Source organism: Amblyomma maculatum, chromosome 6 (genome assembly GCF_055883805.1).
Source record: "Amblyomma maculatum isolate TAMU_Amacu chromosome 6, ASM5588380v1, whole genome shotgun sequence".
In the NCBI taxonomy this organism is placed as follows: Eukaryota; Metazoa; Arthropoda; class Arachnida; order Ixodida; family Ixodidae; genus Amblyomma; species Amblyomma maculatum.
In genome coordinates this window covers 99,616,997-99,629,590 of record NC_139349.1, presented here as the reverse complement: position 1 = coordinate 99,629,590, position 12,594 = coordinate 99,616,997, and the positions used below count along the sequence as shown (strand labels likewise).

The 12,594-nt window shown below is 45.6% G+C and overlaps 1 protein-coding gene across 1 annotated transcript in view; it reads left to right on the top strand.

Moving 5' to 3' along the window:
- LOC146186401 (thrombospondin type-1 domain-containing protein 7A-like) overlaps positions 1–6,457 on the top strand; it is a 119,546-nt gene extending 113,089 nt beyond the window's left edge. The window contains 2 exon segments of the mRNA XM_084608040.1: positions 4,023–4,220; positions 4,223–6,457. Coding sequence (XP_084464166.1) covers positions 4,023–4,220; positions 4,223–4,365 — 341 coding nt within the window. The 3' untranslated portion in view covers positions 4,366–6,457.
- The last annotated feature ends 6,137 nt before the right edge of the window (positions 6,458–12,594 follow it).

Here is a 12,594-nt window from a genome sequence, read left to right as displayed (position 1 = left end):
ATTAAAAGGCACACTTCTGGCCATAATATTAGAGAGCACACCTTGACAACAGAAGCCCTTTGTCACGCGTCACCTATCGAACATTTAGAAGTGCCTTAACGCACAGCACACGCCACTTATGCGCCACCGTACGGACCCAAGTTTCTCTCACGTCTCTACGCAACGGAGTAGGTTTGAAACACCCAGAAGCATTCTCCGTAATATTTTTGTCGCGCCTGTAGACTTTGGCAGGACAACTGTACATTAGTGTTGGAAATTGTGGCACTAAATATGCGAACACTTGTCCTCAATTAGAAAGAGTGCGAGGAACCTACCTAACCCGTTCACTGCGTGTCCTACACGTGTGTTAGTGCATATTTATTTAAAACTACTATTGTTTGCTGGAAGCGGTCACCTTTTTTGTGACAGGTATGGTAGCACTCCACCCGTAGTGGGCTATGCAAGTCCGTTAGTTCTTGCAGGCCAAGAAATTGAAAACAAAATAGACTGTAGATGGTAGCCAAAAGCAGCATGATAGTAACAATCCTTACAGCTTATTTTTTTTTTTTGCTATCTGCATTTTTAGGTACGTGAATGTCACTTGTGCCCCGCACTAAATAGCCGCATGTTTATGTTGACACAAAAGAGATGAATTGCAAAGGAGTAGCATTGTTACGGAGGAAGAAGAAGCGGGCAGTGGCGCAGACAGGCGCGCTCATGCTAGGCCCACCAAAGTTTCACTGAACGTCATCTCACGGTCATCGAGCATCATCTCTCAGTTCTCTCTCTCCTGCGTTCACCAGCTTGTCGCCCCATAACATTTGGTTGAAATTGCCTGATACGTCATCATCACCGCTCATCCTGGCCAGGATCTTCGGCGCCCTCTGTCTTCTTGTGCCGTCGGCGGAAGGTTAAGAGGCATCACATGGCTGGTCCCCAGCCTGCCGGATCCAACAAGACCTTGCCGTTCCACCGCCTCGTCCCCCGCCCCGACCACAAGACACGACGGAGAAACTGACTCGAGACGCCACTCACACGACCACAAGACAAAACAAGAGAACCGAACGACTATGAGACCCGACTGACCCGATATGCCGACCAAAGACCTCATGACCCAAGATGCAGCTACTCTCGAAGACATCACCCCTGAACATGCCATGCGATGCGTGCCTGGGCCTCCGCCATCGTGTCTTGGCGACCTGAGGCGCGGAAGCGTCCTGGGCCAGATTTCATCCGAGAATTGTCGCGGCAGCAAGCCGTTGTCTTCTTCCTCTTTTTCTTTAGCCATACAGTCACGTACATAGCCATGTCATGAACCCAACAATATCGACAAACTTCCTCGTCCACGATCGCAATGACCACTCGGTGGTTCCGGGTAGGGCTACGGACGAGGAAGAAGCAGGCAGTGGCGCGGGCGCTAGCTCGCGCTAGTCCCTCCATCATTTGATTAAACCCCATCTCACAGTCATTGAATATCATCTCTCCGCTCTCTTTTTCCTGTGTTCACAAGATTGCCGTCCGTAACAGTATGACGCGATCTCTGCAAAGGTACGAAAAATACCGCAGTCGTGTTAAAATATCAACTGCAGGTGCTAGCCTACCAAGAAAATTCATAAATTTCACTAATGGCTCAGCCAACGAATGAAGCGCAGGAGGCGGCTCTTTCCAAGAGTAACAACTCCTCCAGAGAACAGGAGCATCTGCGAAATGGAGTCTAGGAACGGACCACTAGGATCCCCACCCATACCACTTCCTCTCCGTAAATGTCAATAAACATTTTCGCCACCACCATTTCGAAGTGCACTTCACTTCTTAATAAATAATTCAGATTGTGACTGCAGTAAAAGTCCTCGCAGCGGTTCATTCTCAGGTATACAAGCCAGAGTCCGAGCACTGAGTCTTTAAGAATTGTTCCCTTGCAAATATAATCCTTGAGTCAGGACCCTTTGGACGCCTGTCCCTCTTTAAGAAAGATGTGTCTGCATCGAACCTGTTTTAGGTGGTGACTAATCATCCACCCTTCATTGTAGTTTTTCCTGGTACTGCCGCTTTTATTTCTTTTTCAGACCACTGGATACCTGGTTCCAGGCTGAGAAATATGTACTGAAGAAACATTGTTCTTTTATTTCTTTCAGTCCATGACCTGCTTTCTTCTTACCTATCCTCCCTTCCACATCCTTGACATACTTTCTTCTGGCCTGCTTTCTCCCTCCCCAGCTTTTCTTCTTCGGAAGCAAAAGCCTATTTAAACCCCTGACAGTGGTGATCGCTTTGCCCAGACGAAGACAAGTCCACTTGTTGAAACGTTGGGTCGACCTATGAGTTGAGGCATCCCCCCCCCCCCCTCCTTTTACCCTTGTTCAGCGCTCTTTCATACCGTGTAAGCCATCTTCTTCCTCTCGCTCTACCTGCTTATAGCTGGAGTAAGTTTTGAAGAATTAAAAAAACTTCAAGTTTCGTTGTTCCTTTCGTCAAGCTAGAGTATAAAACCCAGCATGTTGTCAAGTTTGCAAGCTAGAGTGTAAAACACTGCTTGTTCTAAACGTTGTGTGAGTGAGCCGGAATGGTTGGAGAGCTTAAACATATATCGTTCCTTTACGTCATTCTCGGTATGTAGATATTGTATTATGCGTGGAAACAATTAAAACACTCGCGTACACCAAGGTTGGTCTCATAAATGGCACTTGGGCAAATCGTTTCGTCCAGGTAGTAAACTTCCGCACTCCTTTTTCGAAAAAGAACAAATTTTGCATTGCTGTGTTTGTTACCATTTCCAGTGGGCTGTTCAGGTCAGGCCGTAGTATACAACACCTAGGCGTTTGTTATCAGGGATAAAAGATAGCGTTTGGCTTATGGTGTTTAACGTTTCAGAGGCTTCAATGGAGGGCCCCTGAAAGTTCGCCTATCTGGGATTTTTGACTTGCAGTTGCTTCGTACAGCACACAGGCACCTATTGCTTTGCGCCTCCATCGAAAAGCGGCTTCCGCTGCCGGGATTCAATTCCGCATCATTGGGCACAGCACTAGAGCGACCTAACGACTGCTTGCTTGGGAAAATATTATAATTTCAGATAGACAAGAACGCCAAGCAAATAAAGAAGGCAGAGAGGAGGGGAGTTGGTTGGACTCCCTTTTTACCTCATTCATTTCTTAGCATTCGCTAAATAAATGAAAATGGAGTGCGGCCGTAATATGTTAGTGAAAATGTAGGCCCTATCTAAAAACAGTCACACACTGTTCAGCTTAGCGTCTTTTCTCTTTTGGTTTTGTTTTCGGTTGAAAACAGACAAATATCTGCATTTGGCGCACCATACTAAGATCAAATGACTGTCGCTGTTAAAGTGCTTATTCTCACGTTAAATAGGCGAATGCGCTGCCAACATGTTCAGCCTTGTTGTAGAACATAACGCTCGTTACTGGCTGGAGGTTCTGATTTGCAATATTGAGGTCTTGTAGCGGCACATAACTTATCAGTGTGCAACGCTGAAGGCAACAGACATAAGCAAACCTGATCGTGAAACAAGAAATGTTCGCGCTCTATAAACTGACTAAATTGTGACTCGGGAAATGAAGATGAGCTATTGGCTGGTGCTCAGTACTTTGAGCCCTCGCTTAAACTTTCGTGCAGTCTGGTTTGAAGGAATGAGTTTCTCAAGGCTGTCAATGTATTGTGTATGTGTCTTCAGGTGACTGTATAGAAAGCTTAGCACTTATCTCAGTTTGCTCGCTATTTAATTAGCTAAGTGATAGCGACCGTTTCTTAATGTGTTATGTTCGGCATTTTGGTCCATTGTACACAATAAATTTTTAGTGCGAAACTAAAATCTTTGTACATTTTTCTTTTGTATTTGTACAAGTTCTTCAAGAAACGAACGCGAATTCGTATGATCTATCTCTTTCTGATTGTTCACTCTTCGCTGCACCTTTCACGGCAAGCAGCATTTGAGACCAATTCAGACAGCTTTTTAAAGTTTCGTCTCAACAAAATTGGGCTGCATCGCTTCACTCCATTTTTCCTACTCTTTTTTTTCTGGCTCTATTGAGGGGGTGGCTGCGAGGGTCGGCCGCGTCCCTGCGTGCCAGGCTGCACCGCCGGGGCGCGTTGCGATCTCCTGACGGGCCAGTGCTTGTGCCAGCGTGGTACGGTGCCAGAGCAGACACCGAACGCTGCTGAATGTCTCTCGTCATCCTCTTCTCCACCGTCCAGCGGCGCCAGCGGCGTGGCCACGGGTGTGCTAGTTGTGACGGCAGTTCTGGCGGCGCGGGCATTATGTTGGCTCGCTGCGAGCCCATTCGTGCCACGATAGACTGTGCTGGCCATGCCGCGTACATCCACACGGCCACGGCCGCCGGAGACATCCTCAACAAGTACTATTCGGGTGAGTGACCTTGTTCCCGCTGTTACTGTGGAACCAGCAGGGGCTAAAATAGTGTTCTAACATTCCAAGGGTACACTTGGTTGGTTGTACAACTTTTAATTCCATCGGAAACGGGGAGTCGTACGCCCGCGGATTAGAGGCTGGCAGGTAGCCCTTGGCTTGTTGCGGCCTCTTCCGCCAGATGGACGGTGCGATGCTGGATCGCAGGGTCCGCGCTTCGCAGCAGGGTATCCCAGGCTTCTCTACTTGTAATATTTTGCCCTATCCCTGGAGATTGTGGGCACTCCCAAATTATGTGGTCGAGGGTCCCTCTCGCCCCACAGTGTGTGCAGATCATTGTCCCTAAAGTCTGGTAGCGCGTGAAACGCCCAGACCGGGTTCATGAACGTATTAGTTTGTAGCCGCCTCCACGCGACAGCTTCTCTGTTATTTAGTCTAGGCCCAGGATCACTTTGGCGTCTCTCGATCGCCAGTCTATGATATCATGCTTTAGTCGGAGCATTACGTCCTGCGTGCACAAGTGTGTTCGGAAACCGACCATTTCGTGCGGCCACAGGTTGTTTTGCTTCATGAAGCACGTTAATCTCGTCTGTATTACGTGCTCCAGCTACACTTGATCGCATTAACAGTGGTTGCCGTTCTGATATCTGTATGATCTTATTACATGCTCTTTACAAGTTAGTCTTGGAAAGTGACTGGATGGAACTTATAAGGCGAAAACTTCTAATGGCTGATACTGTCGTCCGTTCGGTCACATTATAGCTGTCAATCATCCTGACAGACGCGCCGGCCACGTAAGAAACGTATTTTAGTTGTCCTTTTCTAGCGTCATGCCAGCGCGGCTGCCATGGAGACCGCTGCTGCTAGTTAAGTGGTAGTTAGTAACCGATAATGATAGTGGTAGTTTATGATAGTGATGATGATAATGACAGAGATGACTGCCTATGACGTCATCACATGGTGACGTCATGAAGCAATGACTGGTCATGACGTCACCAGGCGATTCACGCATGGCTGCGTCTACAGGCAGGGAATTAAGTACACCAGGTAGGGGCCTATCACGTCAGAAAGATGAAATACATGACAATAAATATAAGCAATGTGGGGAGAAAGGAACCCTGAACCACGTATTTAGGAATTCGCTAACTCACCAGGGGATAAGACAAAATAGATAAAAATGTGTCTACGATTACGTACTTCCTGATGCGAAATTTCAGCGCAGCTCATTAGCTGTTTCCCTTTTTTTCGATAGATTGAGACAAAGATTTCGAGCAAGACATGTATGTAGTACAATTACAGACAGCTATTTTATTTTTCACATATATTCCTTCAAGAAACACTCCCCTAACGGCTCGTGACTGTCATGAAGGAAGTTTTGTGTCCGGAGAAATGAAGAGAGCGATTAAGTTATCGGGAGGTTGCGAGGAGGCAGCGCGTGAGCCCATAGAAACGTTGCGCGGTGAAGAGATTAATGCCACAAGCAGCAGACGAGAAGAAAGAACCTTCGCAAATATCTTAAACTGGCTTGAAAACGCTGTAACCAAAGTTAGCAAGTCTCTCATCGAATTACTAGAATATATGTTTCAAAAAATTAGGACGAGCTAGATCCAGGTTAGGCCTTCCTCGAGGTTCGTTGTGGGCGCTCGCATTATTGATGAATTATTATGTCTGCAGTCTGTAACCATGTGTGGTGACGTCTTCCACTGGAGCTCTCAAGTGGGCCTTTTATGATTGATTCACAGGAAAGGAAAGGCACGTATCTCTCACACTTGTTTCTGTGGACGTCTCAATAGCGCCGTAGGGAAGGAAGGAAGGTGGGAGTGAAAGTGAAGCTGGTTACGAGGGACAATGCCGACAGCGACGCGGGGCGTGACACTGCAGTAAAGCGCTCGGCTGGGGATCCAAGGGATGGAGGTTCGATTCCCGGTTAGATACTAATTTTCCCACTTGCCTCTTGGGTGTGGTGAAGGGTGGCTTTTCCTGGCACTACGGGGCTGGGGCTGGTAGGTCAACGCTGCTTGCGGCGGGGGCTAGCCTGCCACCAAATTTTTATCTGTTGTAGACCGTCATTGCACCCGCCACCGCTTAGGTGGTGGACGAGGGATGATCTCTCCCCTGATGGGGCTGGTACAGGTGGGTCACCGCCGCTTGCGGCGGGGGCTAGCCTGACACCGAATTTTTATCTGTTCTAGGCCGTCATTGCACACGCCACCGCTGGTGGTGGACGACGGCTGTTGTTGCGGCGCGCTTCTTTCTTTCCCTCTCCCTTTTCTTTCTTATCTATATTTTGTTCTATCTTCACGAGGCAGCGGAGGTGGCTCAGCTACAGAGCCAGTAGCAGGCCCGTGCATTTTCTTTTCTTTCTTCCTACAGCCACAACAACAACGGCTGTTGCGGCACGCGTCTTTCTATCTTCTTTTTCTTTCTTCTGTACTTGCTCTCTCTTCTGTTGTTGTTGTGGCTGTAGGAAGAAGGAAAAAAAAATGTACGCGCCTGCTACTGGCTCTGTAGCTGAGCCACTTCCGCTGTTAGCAGTTCACTTTTGTTATGAGTATTTATTCTTTGTTCTACGTAACAATGTGAACAAAGAACTGATATCTGTGCTTTTCCGTCTTCATTATGTTGTTTTCTCTACTCTAACTGTATGGGGCATGATGTGCTGAGAAGAGCACATAAAATGCCGACATCGCCTTGTACTAAAGCATTTCTGTGTAAACGTCATGCTGAAGTTCTAGATGTTAAGTTTTGCTTCAAAAATATTTTTGTTCTTTTGTTAAATGTCTGCTATGTTATACACCAGAATTCATCGAAATGGTTACTTGCAGATACACGATATTATTTTTGAGACGTTCTACAAAGAACACTAAAACGACTTTGTTTTGAATTCTTAAAGTGCGCTTTACACAACGGCCACCCAACATGACCATGAGCCCTTTGATATGATTTTCATCCTTGGATTGCACAGCCTGTGGAAAACGTCCATGTTGGACCGGTATGCTGAGCCTCTCGTATCCCCCAGTACACATTGCGGACAGATGATACACCAGCTGAACGACACGAAGACAGTGGCTATCACCTAGTCTGGCTTCCATTGTTGATGCGTCTTGTTTTGTCCCCGTTTCAGTAGGATTGTGTTATAGAGGGTTTTAGTTGTGTGTTGTTGGATTCTATATTTCAGTTGAACTTTGTGGGCTACAGGTTGAGTACATTGTAAATAGTGTATGTAGCTCTTTTCTGCATTTACACGCATGTAATAAATACCGTGCTGAAGAAGAAAATAAAAGTGGTGGATTAATGGTTACCATGTTAGACTTTGATGTGTGAAGAACATAGTTTTATTCTCGACCTGTGTTCAGTTTCCCTTCTTTCCCCTCTTTTCATTTTACACTTTTTATTTTCCATATTTGATGGTGCTTAATAATCGCTCTGTTTGTTTATTCCAGCCCGGTGTCACTTTTTTTTCCAGCAAAAAGGACCACCGACCATACAGGAAATTTCGGTATCAGTTCCGCCCGGTTTCATGCAGCTTTAGCCTGTACCATAAATCGGTATGGAATTGATACAGGGGTTTGCTGTAGGGTTGCTCAAGGTGCATCATTTCATGTTTTCTTTTCCACATCATAATTCTACTCCTATCCTGCTTGCCATCTTATCAGTTTCTATTTTGCTGATAAGGTTACTACATAATTTGCCATAGTATAATTGATGGTCTCCATATATCGCATCAAAATAAACAATCCTCCCGCACACTACCGCGTACCTAGCTCATTTTTTCGGAATCTGGAAGTGTCTGGTTTACAGTCTGTTTAATACATTAAATTAGGTGTGGCATTCTAGTTATTCTCGGAGAGTGGAAACGTTATATCGTTATTCCATACCCAAATCCAGTCAGCCAGCAGTTCCTTAATGCTCATCTACCCCATTTCCCTTAAGCCTACAGTCTGAAAGCTTCATGAACCCATTCTAGCAGAACCCTTGTCGTAGGGGTTACAATCGAATGGTTGTTATTCAGAACTTAAAATTGGGTTCCCTCCTCAAATTAGAATGGAACACGGTTTATCTCGTTCATATCGTCTATGCAGATGGAATCATTCTATAGCGTAGCCGTGGTTACACAGGATGGCAAGCACCTATCGTTCATCGAGACATGGACATGGTGGCGCAAGCACTACTACCATGTGGTTCGATGACTGGCCAGACAAATCTTGTTCTGAACTGCAAGAGAAGGGTTGTAATACTTTAAATATGCTTAATAGGCTTACAAATGCGGATGGAAGCTTGAATAAATGCCAAGAGAAGACCGAAGTTCTGCATTCTTGGAGATCGCACTAAATACATATACATTGTGCCTCTACATTTTCATTGCTTATTTCGCCATTAGCGCGGCAAGGTACACAGCTAAGTCAGTAAGAAATTTAAAAGCTGCTAGATCATAGGCCTAGGAATCTGGGTCTGTGATTGAGAACTCAGGCCCATCAACACAGTAAAACCATTATTCAAATGAACTTCAAGTATATTCTACCGCGCATGTATCACGCATTTAAACCAACACATTAATACCAGTGAAAACGGCATGCTGGCAATGGTTCCCATTGCCGCCATTGCAGCTATTGACGACCCCATAATGCAGCAATCAGAACTGACCGACCATATTTCCGAGAATGTCGGCATTTCGATTTTAATGACGGTGGTGATAACTTTACATCTGCTTTTAAAACAGCCAATCAAGGTGTTTTGAGGTTCGTTTATCATTTGCGGTTGTTTCGGCCGGACATGACTGCTCATGTGCGGCTGAACTGACCTCTGAACTCATGGAACTGACCACTGCCGGGCACAACTTGGCCTAAACTTGTGCACGTCAAGGAACTTGGCCTAAACTTGTGCACGTCAATGGAACTGACCACTGCCGGGCGCAACTTGGCCTAAACTTGTGCACGTCAAGGCCACGGATTCTCCAGGAAGTGGGACTGTCGGTGACGAGGGGAGGAGGATTTGTCCAAGTGGCAAATGAACAACAATAAAAGCAAGAACCTTAGAAGCTTTCTAGAAGAAAACTCTGCTTGCTTTTCTATAGTATGCCTTATGGCAAGATGTTTGCGAAGTAAAAATGAAAGACTGTTGCCACTTGTCCTCTCTTCACAATTAAAAATTGATGAGCAGAAAAAGCTTCACAAACTCATCGTGAACGAAAGGTTTTTTACCAAGCATGTGTGACAAAACAAAAACTCGACGAATAATGGTAGATATGAGAAAAAAATACAGGTGATGCAACATACAGCATCGTAGTGATTGACGTCCATTTGTTGTTAAGCTAAAGGTCTGCTCTTGCGAATAGCTCTTGCGTGCCGTTTCACGTTCGCCGATGGAACATAAAGCATCTGTGTCACGTACGTACACCTGCAAATTTTTGCGTGAAGAGCCAAGAGTGGCATGCGCAGAACTTCGAAGGCTACAGGAAGGTTATACAGTACAAAGCATGGCTTTTTCTCTTGTTGATAACATCACACGCGACTAGACACATTCAGTGAGAGGTCCCATCTCATTCTTCGTGTGCAATTGTTCTTGCATCGGTGCTCTACTCTAAACGCTTTCCCAAAACTCAAGGGTCGTTGACACATTGTTGTCCATACTGCTGTACGTATCGTAGTTTTTGCCAACAGTGACTGGGCAGTGGCCTTAGCTTCATAGCATAATAAGAATGACACTGCTTGACCTTGAGTAAACTAGACCAAGCTTCTCCTCCTATTTTTCGATGTTTGGTGGTCTTCATGCGTACCGTATCGTCTCTCGGCTGATAACCGAAACTTGCTTTCTAGTTACATTTTAGCAAAGATATAAACCTTGTACCTGTATGATCAGAAGCGTATGATGGGTTCTTTGCGCCTCCTCACAACAGTTCAAATAAACAAGTTTCTCTCATACGACGGCGAGCTACAATGAATAACAGACAAGGGTGACGGGAAACCATGTCAAACTTTCCTACACACTTTGAATGATGCATTTTATTCCTGTATCTGTCATTGTTTTTCAGCGCCATAAAATGACATATATGACATTAGCCACCACAGTTTCTCAGTGGCTATGGCGTTCGACTGCTGAGCCTAAAGATGCTGAAACTCGACTGCTGCAACTCCCGGCTGCGGTGGCCATTTTACGGTGTAGGCTCACTGTGAAAAAGCCTGTGTGATGCGTGCGTTAAATACGTCCAAACTAGCATTGTCAAACGATGCCTAATAAATACAACAGCTCCAATACCCTGCGTGAAATTTTAAGACTTGAAAACCAACGTTCAGGTACCATACCGAGCCTCACGTAAACACATTTTAAAATCAGCCAGGCATTGGGGCTTGCTTCCTAGCCTTACGTACAGTAGAGCCTCTTAGGCATTCCCCAAAACCAAAAGGTATCGAAATGTAAAGAGAGTTATTAGCACCTGAAACATATTAAAAGCTCATGCGATGCCGTAGGCTGTTTGCTACACAGCTACACAGCTGAGCTGTAGGCTCCCTCATGCTTGGTTCCACGTGGGATAGTTGTGCTATGTGATGATGCACAATAAAAAACACGAGATAGCACGCTCTGACCACTGCCGAGAGATTCTATCATTTCGCTACAGAGAATCTCTCGCTTCGTCCACCCTCGCGTCATTCTTTCCTACGCGGCAGGGTTAGGGTAGCCACCATGAGTAATGCAGTAATGCTTTTCGTTCTGCTTTATCGGCTTCGCTGAAAGTTTTGAATAAACTTACTTGGACGTTTATAAAGCTTGTAGGGATTTTATTACTTCTTCCTCGCTCCGTAGTCCTTATCTTTTCTCAAAGGGTACGGGAGAGCAACAAAGACAACCAGCTCTTTAGTCAACCGCAAGTGTTTACTGCCAGTTTTGGTCACATGAATCAAGCCAGTTTTCTAATCTGACCACTCGGACTCTCAATCACCCATTTGTGCTATTACCTGCAAACCGAAAAGTGAAATATTCTGTCGTGAGAGTAGTGAAGATAATTATAGTGATAATTAAATATTAAACGAAACCAGTGTTGCACAAACTTGCGTTGGCTATGGACCCCGTGGGTTCACGTGGGACCCGCTGTACATATGGCGACATCTCTTAAGCCGCAGCATCAAACTCAGATTTAACGGTACTAAAACTTCATCATAGCACGCGAAAGCACCCACCACGGTGGCTGATTGGTAAAACTCTGTTTCTGAATTTGAGTAACTGGGTTCGATCCCGGCCACTACGAATCCGCTCCGCTGCTATTTTTTTTTTTTTGTGAGTGTGAAATACTGTAGAGGGTATGTTGAGTCAGTGGTTAGTCATAGGTTCCATCACTCTCAGTAGGCTGGTGACCTTCAACCCGTCGAGTATACTCGCGTATTGGAAACAGGACTTAGTTTGAAGTGCCAGCGTGAGGCCACATGGTTGGGACCTTGCCAAAAAAATGATCCATTGACAGCGACAGCGTAAGGGTTAGACCATTTTTTTAGGCTCCGATCTCCCAGATTATCGTTTCCGCAATAAAAATTAGGCTTGAAAGACAGAAAAGACTGAGCCGTGTAGCGCAGCTAATGCTCAAAAATGTGTGCGGATATAAGGTCATTTGAATATGGATATCAAAGGACCGCTGGCCTTTTCCTCGGAGCTATGCATGCGCGCTCACTAACACAAATACAGTTAGACTTAAAAATTCAAAAGTGTATTACAACTGAGGACGTGATCAATTGGCCTGCCTATGCGCAGTGGCTAATTGAGCGATCAGCTCGGTCCAGAGCTTATTGGTGCTCAAGGTGCCGTGGAAGAGCACCATCTGCGTGTTCGATCTTATGCCATCTCTTAAGCAACTGGTATGCAGTCGGAAGCGGAATGTTTAGTGAAAGGCAGAGTTGAACGTTCAAGTGTGAGGATGGAGATGGTCATCCGACTCATAACTGCATCGCAGTCAATATTTCAGCTTTTTTTGTCAGTCTTCTGCACTGCAGATAGAGCTAAAAAAAACCGACAAGACCTCTGCATCGAAAGGAGGCTCAAATACATGCCACTTAGTCTGAGACATGACGACGCATCAATGCATGGCTGCGAACATTGTTTCTAGCTAGTGTTCATTCCAGCGTAATGAAGGTCGGTTCCTATTTGCCTGAAATGACAAAAAAAGCCGAAGTTACTGGATGAGCCGGGAATGAAAACTAACACACATCGGCAGTGTACAGTAACTATTCCACACCATCACCATCCAGGAA